The sequence below is a fragment of the Heloderma suspectum genome, chromosome 1 (genome assembly GCF_057233095.1).
Source record: "Heloderma suspectum isolate Gila_16-S chromosome 1, 16-S_ref, whole genome shotgun sequence".
Classification (NCBI taxonomy): Eukaryota; Metazoa; Chordata; class Lepidosauria; order Squamata; family Helodermatidae; genus Heloderma; species Heloderma suspectum.
In genome coordinates, this window is record NC_139458.1 from 68095127 (window position 1) to 68107763 (window position 12637).

General features: G+C 44.8%; 1 protein-coding gene across 3 annotated transcripts in view; it reads right to left on the reverse strand.

Moving 5' to 3' along the window:
• Positions 1-371: 371 nt before the first annotated feature.
• BMF (Bcl2 modifying factor) overlaps positions 372-12637 on the reverse strand; it is a 36179-nt gene continuing 23913 nt past the window's right edge. For 2 of the 3 annotated variants that reach the window (XM_084845106.1, XM_084845096.1), the window contains one exon: positions 372-1066. In XM_084845106.1, the coding sequence (XP_084701232.1) occupies positions 965-1066 (102 nt within the window). In that variant the 3' untranslated portion in view covers positions 372-964. Of the gene's footprint in view, positions 1067-5285; positions 5414-12637 lie in introns of all 3 variants that reach the window. The other variant, XR_014789291.1, reaches the window with a different exon arrangement.

A 12637-nucleotide genomic window follows, 5' to 3' on the forward strand; every position in this document is an offset into this window, starting at 1 on the left:
AGGCATGGGGGGGCAGCACTTTGGATCATGCGGATCCACAACGTCTCCCAACATGCCCAGGAAATTACCACGGAACACCTCCTTTTCATGGTCTCCAATGCTGGAGTTGCATCAACTGCGGACCTTTCTGCAGCCTCATGGAGAAGGCCTGCGAGGTCAGGTCTCCTCTCCGAAGGTGGCCATCTATCTTTGCTGTTGGAGGGAGAGACCTGAAACATCCTATGAACTTTGGGATTCCTCCCAGGGACCGTAGGATCGCAGCCTTAAAGTAGTAAAGTAAGTTTATGTTTGATAAGAAAGTATTGCATATATTTCAATCTCCCCCATCTGTTTTGGCTGTGTGTGTGTTTTAAAAATGGGGTGAGGGGAACCAGGTTTTGCCATGGCTTTATGAGTTCCAGAGATATTACATCACAACACAAGCCTTGCCCCGTTTTTACACCAGTGTCTCCAGTAATAAAACCTAAAGATTCAATACTGCCCAGCTGTACATTTACAGCCCAGCTGTAAATATCTATTTCATAGTTGCTTGTACACAGTTTTTCTTCAAAGTTCTCCCATCAGGAAACAAGTGTGTCTCATTTGGAAGTTGCCCAAAAATGCATTTCAGTTCATCAGCCCTAAGATGTAACCAGCAGCCAATGTTCCAAAATCCTGCAGACCCATCCCAGCTAAAAGCAAAGCCTCCCCATATCAGTCCCAGGCTCGCTCACTTGCATTTTTATTGCAAGCCACACTTACGGGAGGATTTTTCTTCAACAGTGTTGGACCAAAGTTCCCCACCTCAGAAGACCGGGAGCCACGAAGAAAGAACGTCCTTTTAAAACAAATCTTTTGTACAACAACCAGTGGTCCTCAGTTTCACAGGAATCAAACATCTGTCCTGTGGCATGCACATTTCTGCCCTTGCATCGTTCAGTGCTCCCAGCCGACTGGATGGAACCTGGAAGAGGCGGGGCAGGTCTCACCTCCGACCTGCACGGTGTCTGTTTGCCTCCATGTTCAGGGCCATGTTATGGAGGAAAAGAAGGATCTGCCACCAGACCTGATTTCTGTTCTGCTGGTGCTGTAAAAAGGGAAAATGGTCTAAACAAGATTACTCCTATAAAAATTTAAAACCACAACCCAAGAGCTTATCTTATCCCAATAAAAACTAAGATACTTTTTCAAGAACAGACACTTTAATCCCAGCAGTACAACACGTTTAAAGGGGGGGGGGAAGTAGTTTCTCTAAGAATAATTGTAGCTCCAACATTATAAAAGAAAAGAGCAGACCCTTTATGTATTGTGCACAAAAGGATTAAACCCCCCCTTTTTTTGCAGGATCTGCAGAGTTTAGCCAAGTGCTGTTTTTAATCAGATTGGCTTCTGAGCCACTCAAAGCCCCAGCTGCAAGAACAAACAACTTCTTTCCTTTTTTTTTAAGGAGTACCCCCCTTCCCCAAAACATAGGAGAGAGGGAAAGGGTGGGGGGAGAGAAGTGTAGCTGGTGATCCATCTGTAAGTGATTTGACACTGTGAAGGTCAAAGGGTTAATCTTCAATTTAAACCACACTGCTGAGACAGCAAAACTGATTTTATCCAGTACAAGAAAACACACTCCTATGCACACACACTCCCCGCCCCCTCCCGCTTTGCTTCCCAGCATCTCCAAGATAATACTGCCCTTTTTTATAGCTCCTTTTGACAGTAAGCCATAAATAATCAGTCTTGGAGCCCTTTCCTACTGACTGGAGCCAATTAAACCTTAAGCAAGAACACACTTGAAAACAAAAATAACAAAAAACCTAGGGTTATTTCAGGTCCCTTTATCAAGCTGTAATGTTAGAAGCTTGGTTGGGGGTGGGGAGACTTAAAAACCTATTTTGCTACCTTTGGATAGTACATTCGCTCATCTCTTGTCAAACCCACAAACTTTGCTTTGAAAGTTACATGTCTTTGGATGTCAGTTCACAATTTCAAACACCAGAGAGGCTTTGTGGAGACATAGGCCCAGTTTGCATGTAATAATACCAACCCATGGGCTTGTTTAAACCATGGGTTGTTGGGGCCTCCCATACACTTGCCACTTCCACTTTGCATCCACTTTGCCAAACAACCCAGGAATACCCTGTTCTTGGGTTGTTAGTCATGACATCCAAACCTGGCACTCTGGGTTGCTGAGGGTTAAACAACCCAGAGTTTGAACCCATGGTTTGTTTAGATGTCACAACTAACAATCCAGGAATGGGGTGTTCCTGTGTTGTTTTGCAAAGCGAATGCACAGTGGAAGCGGTGAGTGGATGGGAGGCGGTGTGCGCACTTACAGTCGGCCCCACCAATTCCCTCAAAGAACATGGAAGTGATTTTCCCCCTTCCCTGTATAGCCCCCCCCCCCAATTCAGCCCAGAGGGTTGGAGGACCCTCCAGAGCAGCATGGGAGATGGCTCTGGAGGCTGCAGGGGTAAGTGGGGGAGAAATCACCTTACCTCCCGCTTCAGGGAGCAGCCACCTTCACTGAATTGCAGCCCCTTCCACAAATGGAAGGAGAGCTTCCATTTGTGGAAGGGCTACTCTGGATCCAAGCAATGATCACTGTTCAACAAAGCTGTACTTCTCTGAAATATGGGGCCTGCCTTCTGTTCCATAAGGCTGCAATGATCTAGAAGGTCGGCCCCTTAAAATGAAAGGCCTTTGGCAACTCCAGGACTGTTTCTCCTTCATGCTCCTTCCAACAATCAGCCCTCAGTTAGTCTGCCTAGTCTCACCCATAATGCCTTCTTTGTTAACAATGGCTCATTATCTCCTCCAAAATACTGGCAGAGAATGGAAGACCAGTTTACAGTGACCAAGGCTGACCCAAGACATGATGAAGGCCCAAGCAACTGCACCACATGACTGCAGAGCTGTGCATTGAATGTGCAGCAGCAGCAGCAGCAGTTCATCATCATCTGAGACATTGGAAGGGATCTGGAAACGTACCACTTGCATCACTTGCTGCCTCATTGACACCAGAAATGACAGCTTGAGTAACTTCAACTGTCAAGCTTTATCTGATGATATTACTAAATCTTATGTTTACTCTCTCTTCTGATTTGGAATGTAGTGGAACATAATGTGAGCTCTTATTGCTTACAGAGCATTTGCCCATGAGCATTTTGCATTTTCCACTGCTCCTGCATCAGGGCCAATTCACATATCCACTTGGATATGCTGGTGACATGGTAAAATTAGCAGAAATCGGCTTTTGGAGGTGGGGGCTATGCACATATGCCTACTGATGTCACAATATGTGCATATGCATGCTTATGTCACAACGTGTGCAGAGATCCTGCTCCTGTGTTACGAGTGCATCCAGCATGCTGCAGCCAGTCGGCTGTTGATAAGGATGTTTTGACCATGGTTTGGTTTCAGTCATTCTCCGGAGCATATAGCCCAAAAATGCATGGCTGCATATTTGAAAATAAGTATCAGGACTACTTGTGAATAAGACCATGGCCACTGCTCTCTGTCCTTACAGGGCCATGAGAGGAGAGTTGGTTGCTGGGCAGTTTTTACTTCTTCAAGTAGGAATGGGGTGAGGCCCAGTGACCTTGGCACATGCACTGCTTTTGACCTGGGAAAGACACTAATCCACACAGCAGAGTTAAAGTGCCACACAGGTGTGATCTGCAGCTGGCCCAAGGATTTATACTAGTACAACCTAAGAATCACATCTCAAACCACCTTTGGGCACAAAATACACACGATCAAGTCAAAGATGAACTATGTGGGCATATATATTACTTGCTACTTTCTCTTTGCTACTATCTCCTCAATAACAAATCCTTTCCCAAATGCTGCTTATGAGAATTTGGAAGAGAAAAGCAGTGAATACACACACACATGGTAATGGGTCTAGTGCTGTTTTCTTTAGAAGGGAGTCACACCACCACCTCTTTTAGCACAGTGCAGACCACACCTTCTCTAAAAGAGGCATCAGTCACCTGGAACCCAGATGTTCAAGACTCCTTGGGCAGCTTTAATTAGCCACAAGGGGCCAAAGACACCTATGGTGGGCCAAAAATATCCAAGTGGCCTGTCTACATTCTCAGGCAGAATGAGCTGAAAGGTGTCCATTTCAGCAAAACTACACTGTACAGTGGTTGCATTCATCTCTGATTCTGCTACAACCATGACATCCAAACTGGGACAGTTGTGAGCGATTTTAGCTGCAAAATGTATTGTGAATTGATCACAGCAGGGCACCAGTTCTAGTCACACAGCTTTTAGCACTTTGAGTAGACCAATACATTGGCCAAAGGGGATTCACAGGGAGGTGATCATCATGGCCACAAATGTTGGCCATCCACTCCTGCCATACCTTTGGCATGCAAATTGCTTGTGGATGGACTAAAATGACTGGTAGATGTTTTCTCAATGGTAACTAGTGATTAGGAAAGAGCTGGAGATCTTTACTGAGGGTTTTAAATGGCAGAGGCCCCTAGAATGCACCCTCCCCACGACCCATTTACAGGCAGTGGGATGATGAATGCCAGGGGCAGGCAACCTCTTTTGGTCCAGAGGCTGGATTGACCAAGACCAGCAGGCTGGATGACATCAAGCGGGCAGGGGGTGGGGGGGCAGGGATGATGTCAAGGGCCCCACCCCAAAGCCCCTCCCCCTCCTGTGACATCAGAAGGTGCGGTCCCACACACTCAGTTTCTTTCACTGCAGAGAGGCACAGAGTTCCACGCCTCTCTCTGCATGGAGAAAGTGACTTAGCCAGTGCTTGCAAGACCCAGTCAAGCTGGGTGCCACCTTCCCATGCTGCTCACACCCCAATTGGGAAGGGACCCATCTGGGACTTGCAGGCCCAGATTGGGGCCTCCTTCCTGAACACACAGAGAGCCAGAGAGCTAGCAAGGAGGAGGAAAGCACCTTAGGATACCAGGTGCCTCTTCTTAGGGATAAGATGTGAAGTAGCATATTTGCTGTCTGGCAGGAATGCAGTGCTGCTTGCCTCCAGCTTCGCTCCAAGTGTATATTTGTAAATAAACAAAACATTACAGAATGCTGTAAGTCTCCAGTGCTCCCTTCCGAAGGAAACCAACACCTGAGCAGTGCTAGCCTGCTGCTGGACCCTCACAGCATTTGGGGAAGTGGGGAACACAGAACAATGTTCTTTCAAATAAATAAATAACAGGCCATCAGTACTTTTAAGAGCTGGGAGGAAGAAAAGTTTCACCTGTCCAATTTCTTCCATCAGTGCTGTAGCAACATCCCCCCCAACTCCCCCCCTCCCAAATCTTGTCCTCTACCATTACCTTCAAAAGAAATTTTGTTCGTTTTTGGAACCTGGACTCCAGCAGCTGTTGTAATTATCCAGCAATCCAAGATCTATTATTCCACATAGAGTCTTTTGTAATCAACAGCTTTCCAAGATATTTACAGACTTTTTTGAAGGATAAGGAGAGAGAGAGAGTTCAGAAGGGAGTGATAACACCGGATGAAACATACACAAGGTACTCTTATCTAGAAGTCATTTTTCTAAATATTTAAGAGCCAAGGCAGCTTAGTTACATCACATTATTACCAGCTGGGTCATCTGGTGCAGAGAATTAGGAATTTCAACAGGCTGAGCTCTTTACACAAGACAGCAAATTTTATTCATGACACGGATGTCACAAATCAATTTGGCCCACTTTTATTCTTCAAAAACCAAGCTGCAGCCACTTCAAAATCAACAGCCAAACTTCTAACAGACCAGATGGAGTCACCAGTCATCCTGAAGTTGCAATTGCAACAGCATAAAATGGAACTCTGAAGGATGGATCAGGAAATCAAGGGGACTCCAAAAACCGAATCACAAACCAATGAGTATAATATACCAAACGAATTATGGAGTATGCAACAGCCAGAAGCTGAGATATTTGAATAGTTGTTTTGCCTGATAGGTGGGTGGAGGCATAGAATAGATGTGCTGCCATGGAAACAGATTAGATTAGAACAGGCTTCCCCAACCTGGTGCCCTCCAAATATGTTGGATTACTATTCCCATCACTCCCAGCCATGGTGACTGGGAATGATGCGAATCGCAATCCAACACATCTGGAGGGTTCCAGGTTGGGGAAGGCTGGATTAGGCATTAGGCAAAACAAGGAGAACATCACATTCCCCAGGGCAATAGAGGTCAGGAACATGTTCCAGTTGGAGAAGGAAGGTAGTGGGCTGCAGGTGAAGTGAGAGGAAGCAGAAGAAGTCACAAGCGTGACCTTTAAAGATCTGAACAACAACAAGCACAGCTTTATATGTTTCTATCCTTACTATTAAACACAAAAGGTAAGGAAATTGGGAAGAATATTGGTTTGATAGGATATATGAAAGCTTTCTACTATGCTAATGGGTCTCCAATTTTTATTTTTAAAACCAATATCAGGAAGAAAGGTGAGATTTTTCAAATACTATGAAACCAAGTGTGTATTATAGAAAAATTAAGCCTATGAAAGTCAAAAAGAAACATATGCCACAACCACAATGTTGTTCTTTATTTGATGCCAAATTAGAAGACATGTCGCTATTTTAGGAAAAATGCCACGGAGCATTTCAGAGCAGTGTGGCACAGTTTGGGAAGAACTGACCAAGAAAAAAAAAGTAAGAAGGAGATAGACCACAGTTGCATAAACAACAAGAAAGGCTAACACAGAATCTGATAGATGGAGACTCCCTGAGCGGTTTGCAGAAACCTTTGAGAGGGGGTGGTGAAGCAAGCTACTTGCAGCATTGGGAGGAAGGTTTGGCAGGTGAAAGATTCCTTGGAGTGCTTGCAATTGAAAACAAACAGCAACAAGAGAGCTTCGGCTATTGGGCAGTATAGAAATGAAATGAAACAAACAAACAAACAAACATGCACCTCTCTTTTGTGGACTGAGTCTGCAGGAAACAGTAGTAAAACACCACAACAGCAACAGCCATTCAAGCCCAAAAGGACAACTGCAAGCCATTTTCCCAGGCCCACAAGGTATGGCCCTCCTTGTCTTGAGTAACTCAGATGATTTGTTTAGTTCCTTGTTCCACTTGCAACAAAAAGGAAGTAAGAGCACTCCCTGCCCTGTTGCAGACACTAGTCCCCCCATCTCAGCAAAGTTGCTTTGGAATTAGCAGTCCTTGAGAGCCTAAGGTTGTTTTCAAAATGTTCGACATGGAGAACAACATGTTCCCCACCCTCCCAAATAGCTAAGGCAGGCATTTTCACTCTTACCCTCAGAAGAAAGGCAGATAGAGCAAGAGAACAGGGAGGGAACATTATTTCATTGGCCCAATGTATGCTTTAAGACGCCAAAGCAGAAAGCTTTTGGAAAATGTGTGTTCATTTTTATGTTTATAGCCCTCCAGATGGCTTTCCCATTGATCCTCAGCCCTGAGAACCAACAGGAGGGTTGGCAATGACTTTGTTCAATCAAAGCATATTGTAGAAGGAGTTGGGGGAAGGGAACAGGTTGCCCAGGCAATGAAAAAAGAAGGCAGGCAGCTGATGGGGAAGGAGAAGAAAGAGCTGGACTGGGAGAGTCATGGCTGACAGAAAGAGAAGCTAAAGAAATCCTCTATGAGACAAAGAAGGAAGCAGTGAAAGAAGTTGAGAATAAGCACCTGAGTCAACAGAAGACTAAGAGTAAAAGATCTGAGAGAGAGAGAGAGAGAGAAACAACTACTGTTAATAGAAGAAGTGTCTGTTCCTGAAAGAACCAGAGATCTGTGCTGTGTGTCAGGCCTGACTGAAGCTGAAGGGGTGAGTAAGGGTGCAATCTTATGCATGTTTAGACGAAAACAGTTCTACAACTCCCAGGGCTTTTTTTTGGTCTAAACATGCATAAGATCGTGGCCTAAGGCAGTTGTGTTTTCTGAAGGGACACCTCTGGAGGTGGGGGAAAGGAGAGACAGAACTGTAACAGATTTACTGTGGTATAAGCATTACTGTTTCTTGAAACTGCCATTACTTAAATGCTGGAAGGATCTGCTTATTCTGGCATCACTGTTATATGTATTGACTTCCCTTTCTTCATGATATGAATTCTGTAATACTCTTTTTTATTTTATAAATTTGTGTTAATCAGTTTAGATTTAATTACATTTCTAGGAACCTAGGGTCCCTTACAATATTCTAGAAGGGAATTATGGTGGGGCTGAACTCAACATTCTCTGGCAACTGTCTCCGTCTCCCAAGACTGTGATCACCAATGCAGTGCTCACAGGTGCCACGGCAACCCAGACACCACCCTAGGCACTCACCAAGCCCCCCCCCCCCATTTTTTTAACCTTAGGTGACAGGAAAGCAAAGATCTGGCCTCCCATTGCCTCATCCCTCTGCCTTTCCCTGTAATTCCTCTACGCCCAGCTAGGGTGGCTATATGTCCTCTTTTACAGAGGACAGTCCTCTATTTGAAGGGCTGTTCAGCCCAAGATAAAGAACCACTGGAAGGAAGAGCAGCAGGGGCCATCAACAGCACCTGGACAGCAAACTGAGCAAAGCACGCCGGTCATAGTTTTTTTGTGAACGGCCCAGACAGCTTCGGCTATTGGGCAGTATAGAAAGAAAGAAAGAAAGAAAGAAAGAAAATAGTTTTCTACACTAATGTGAAATGTATGGTATTTCTATTTAAATTATAATAATCATTTCTAAATTACCATGTATACATATAAATTAGGATCTGCAAATTGTCCTCACACATCCTCTTTTTTTTTGGTGATTCACTATGTGGGATTCAGAGGCAATCTTCAGAGAGCAAAGAAAGAGGGAAGGGCTGCTGGAGGCTGTTGCTCTGCTTTCCAGCCGGCCCAGCAAGCCCATTTTTTAAATGGTTTTAAAAAGAAGTTGGGGGGAGTAAATAATTAGGCCACTGCCTGGTAAGATGCATGGCAAGCAGAGACTAGGGTGTTTTGCCTGTGCATGTCCTGCCTGTGGGGGTTCTGCAGTAGGGGCTATGGGCAGTGCTAGGCCTGGGCCTATGAGGCCTAAATTCTGACTTTAATTGCCAGAGACCTAGATCTATTTCCCAGAACCCTGAGAGTCCACTGGTACCAATTTGTTTTTTAAAGCTTAATTGCCATACAGAGGGCAAATGATTTTCAGGAAGATTGCAGCTGGGGAGGGAAGATAAACTCTCTTCCCTTCTTTTGCAAGCCCCCATAAATTGCCCTGTGGGGCAGTTAATGGGGGGGGGATTCCATTGGTGTCAATGGAAAGTGCCCCCCCCCAAAAAAAATTAGTTGCCATTGGATGCAGACACAAGGTTCAGAAAGGAGGTGAGGCAAACTATCAGGGGGACTTGAGAAGCAGACAAGGCAACCCATTGCTCAGACAAGAACATATACAGCTGGCAAGGGACAAGGAGAAACAATTTTGCAGGTAATAACAGAGATCTTTACAAGATAAAGATCCAATGTTGTGGGGGGGACAATTTCGCAGGTAGTGACAGAGACCTTTACAAGATAAAGATCCAAGGTGGTGGTGGGGACAATTTTACAGGTAGTGACAGAGATCTTTACAAGAGATCTTTACAAGATAAAGATCCAATGGGCGGGCGGGGGGGGGGGGAGAAACTTTACACCGACACCTTCCCTAAAAGTATATTCCCATTTTACATACCATTTCGGTATAGATGCGATTGATTTGCATCAGTAATAAACATGCAACATAAAGGAGAAATATGCATTCAGGGTACACACAGTAGGGAGATGTACCTCACTTCTCTGCTATGGTATCCACTACATTTCCCCTAATCATATGGGGATGTAAGCCTTCCCTTTACATGAGTTTACAGCAGCTAATGCTGTCAACTACTCATAATGAATTGAATGAGAAGTGTGAGTTGGCATTCAACCAGGGTAGCTCCTGGGGTTTTTATGAATTTGGGGGTGGTGGCAGCAGGGGCCATGACAGGGGGTGCATATGGACCATGTGTTGCCCACTCATGTTCTAGGTTGGTATTAGAAGGCAGCAAGGTCCCTGGCTAAAGACCATCCCATCCTGATAGTGTCAATTCATTCCAGTTCTACTAAGCTTACCCTTACGCTGTGCACCGAAGCTTTCTGCAAGAAACTAGTTCTGAGAATTTGTTCCTAACTTGCTCTTAGATTTAGTACAAGCAAGTCATGAGCGCAGATTGCCAGAGAAATAAACACATGGTTTCCCTTGCCTATAACAACTTATTAAGCAGCATATACAAAACATCCTTCTAGTCCTAAGTAACCAATGGACAGGGATCTCTTTTTCCCTGACCAAAAAGAAAAGATTTAAAGGAATCTTTGATTTCCTTCTCAGCTGATGCCCTAGCAAGGAGGCGCTGGCCTTTATTTATGTTACACAAAAATCAAGGTAGAAGTAGAACATTCAGATCTGCTGGAGGAAGCTACTCAGAAAATTTTTAGACAGAGCCACACTCCCACTCTGTTAGAAACACACAAAGGCCAGTAGTCAGGTGCAGCACTGAAGTCTCGGTTAATTCAGCCTCTTGTCAGCAGTTGTGATGACTCAGACACTAAATATAGAGCGCGATTTAAACAGCGCTGGCCGCAGAGCAAATACTGCCCAGCTTTTTCATCTCTCACGCACAGTCACACACTCATGTACATCTTGAACATTTTTATTCCCATGTTTAAAAACAACAACAACCTACAGGCAGTCCAAAGAGGGACAGTTTTGGGCTCCAGTGGTTTTTCACTGTGCTGCCACGGAGGCAAAGCTCCTTGCCAATGCCTGGGGGTTACATTGCATCACACAAGCTAATCAGGGTTAATAAAAAAGCAACTTTCCTGAAGGAGGTGAGCAGCATTCTGCAAGTAACAACAGCAGTGGGTAAAAGAAATTATCCCTTGGGGGAGGGATTCCATTTTATTCTTGGGGAAGAATAAAAGTTCTACCTGATTCCATTTAGTGGCATTGATAAGAACACCTATACAAGGATGTGACATATTTGCCTCCCCTGGTGTAGCTTCTGCAGAAGCAGAGAGGAATTTAGCAGCTTGTGTTTCTCCCCTCCTTGCCTCACTGCCATAAACTTTTATTGGTCAATATATACAGCTCTCAATTACAGCTCATTTTCAACATAAATGTCCCTGAAGCCCCAAAGCATTATCTCAGCAAGATCTGGAGGCCAGAGCAGGGGACATGGAGTCAGGTCGCCTGGATTTTTATTGACAGTTATGCAGCTTATTCTGCAAGAATAAACTGCCTCCATTTCTTATAGACTCCCTGTCTATTAAACGGAAAAGCTGGTAGCCACAATAAAAGGGAAACTGTTTACTCTGTTGTTCTAAATTTAAGACTGCAAAATGTTGAGTCAACATTTGCTAGAATCTTATGCACAGGCTACAATCCTATGCATCCTTATTTGTGATTAAGTCCCACTGAACTCATTGGGACCCACTTCTGAGTGAAGAAAAGAGGATCAGGCTGTTACCCATGTGCAGGTCTGGCTGATTCCTCCATGCATTGGATTCAGCAACTGTTCCTAGTACAGTACTGCCTGGCATTATGCAAAGCCCAAGCCCCTGGAGATAAAGGTCTGTGAACTTCAAAATAGTTGAAAGGGTTTTTTATGCTTAAAAAGATGGATTCACATGCTTTGGAATGCTACAAAAGGAAGGAAAATAGTACTATAGAGTTTGACTTTAATGTTCAAGAGAGCCAATCTTGACATTACATTAAAGTCACAGCAGCTGTTTGTTATTTCTTTAACATATTGGGCCTGTTCGGACGTGCACAGGGCGAAGAAGGTTAGGGTAACCAGGATGGGTAGCAAAACAATGACACGAGCACCCGTCACATGACTGGGAACCATGTGGTGCTGTGTGGTTCTGCTAACCACCACCCCTCCGTAGTTACCCGGTGATCTTCCCAGCATGGTTATTGGACGTCCCAATGTCCTCCGCGGAGTGAACAGGCTCTTGGCAGCTGCTCCGGTGTCCAAAATGGCTGTGACCATACAGAAAGTCTGCAGCTGCTAGAGCATTGCCTGCAGTGATGGACACTCTAGCCGGCGGACTCTATGGTTGCAGCCTGGAAGTCCTCCGGAGCCTGTTTAAACCCTTGGAGAGCCTGCTGGTTTACACGGTAAGCCACCCTGGGGGCCCTTAACTAGGCTGACCATACGTACCACTTTAAATGGGACAGTACCGTTTTTTCACATTTCCCGACCGTCCCATCGTTTTAATATAAATGTCAGTTTTGTCCCGTTTTTAATTGTTTGTAAAAAACTGAACGCGTTTATCATAAGGCTCTATGCTAATCAATGCGTGCAGTAAAACTATTAGTGTGACGAAAGAAGTTCCATTTACTTTATCCAGTCAGGGCCAGGCTTCTTGTGCTAGCGACGATCAGATGCCACCCCCTTGCTTGTCTGCAGTGGTGGGGAATTCAAGAGGCGGTCGCTAAGCCCCATTCAGCGTGTGGGAGCCAGGAGGGTGAGTCTCACTGTTATTTTTACAATCATTCCGCCCATAGAGATTCTTTCTGCCCTACATTCAGTTTGATTCAGACTTTTCAGACTCATATTTCAGTTCAAGAGGCTGTTAGCTATTTTTTTATTACAGCGGAACTCTCCGGTGGGACATTAGCATATACCAACTTGTGACAGCAGTCAGGGTGTTCATTCCTTTTTTCCCTCTTTTTGGTGTATGT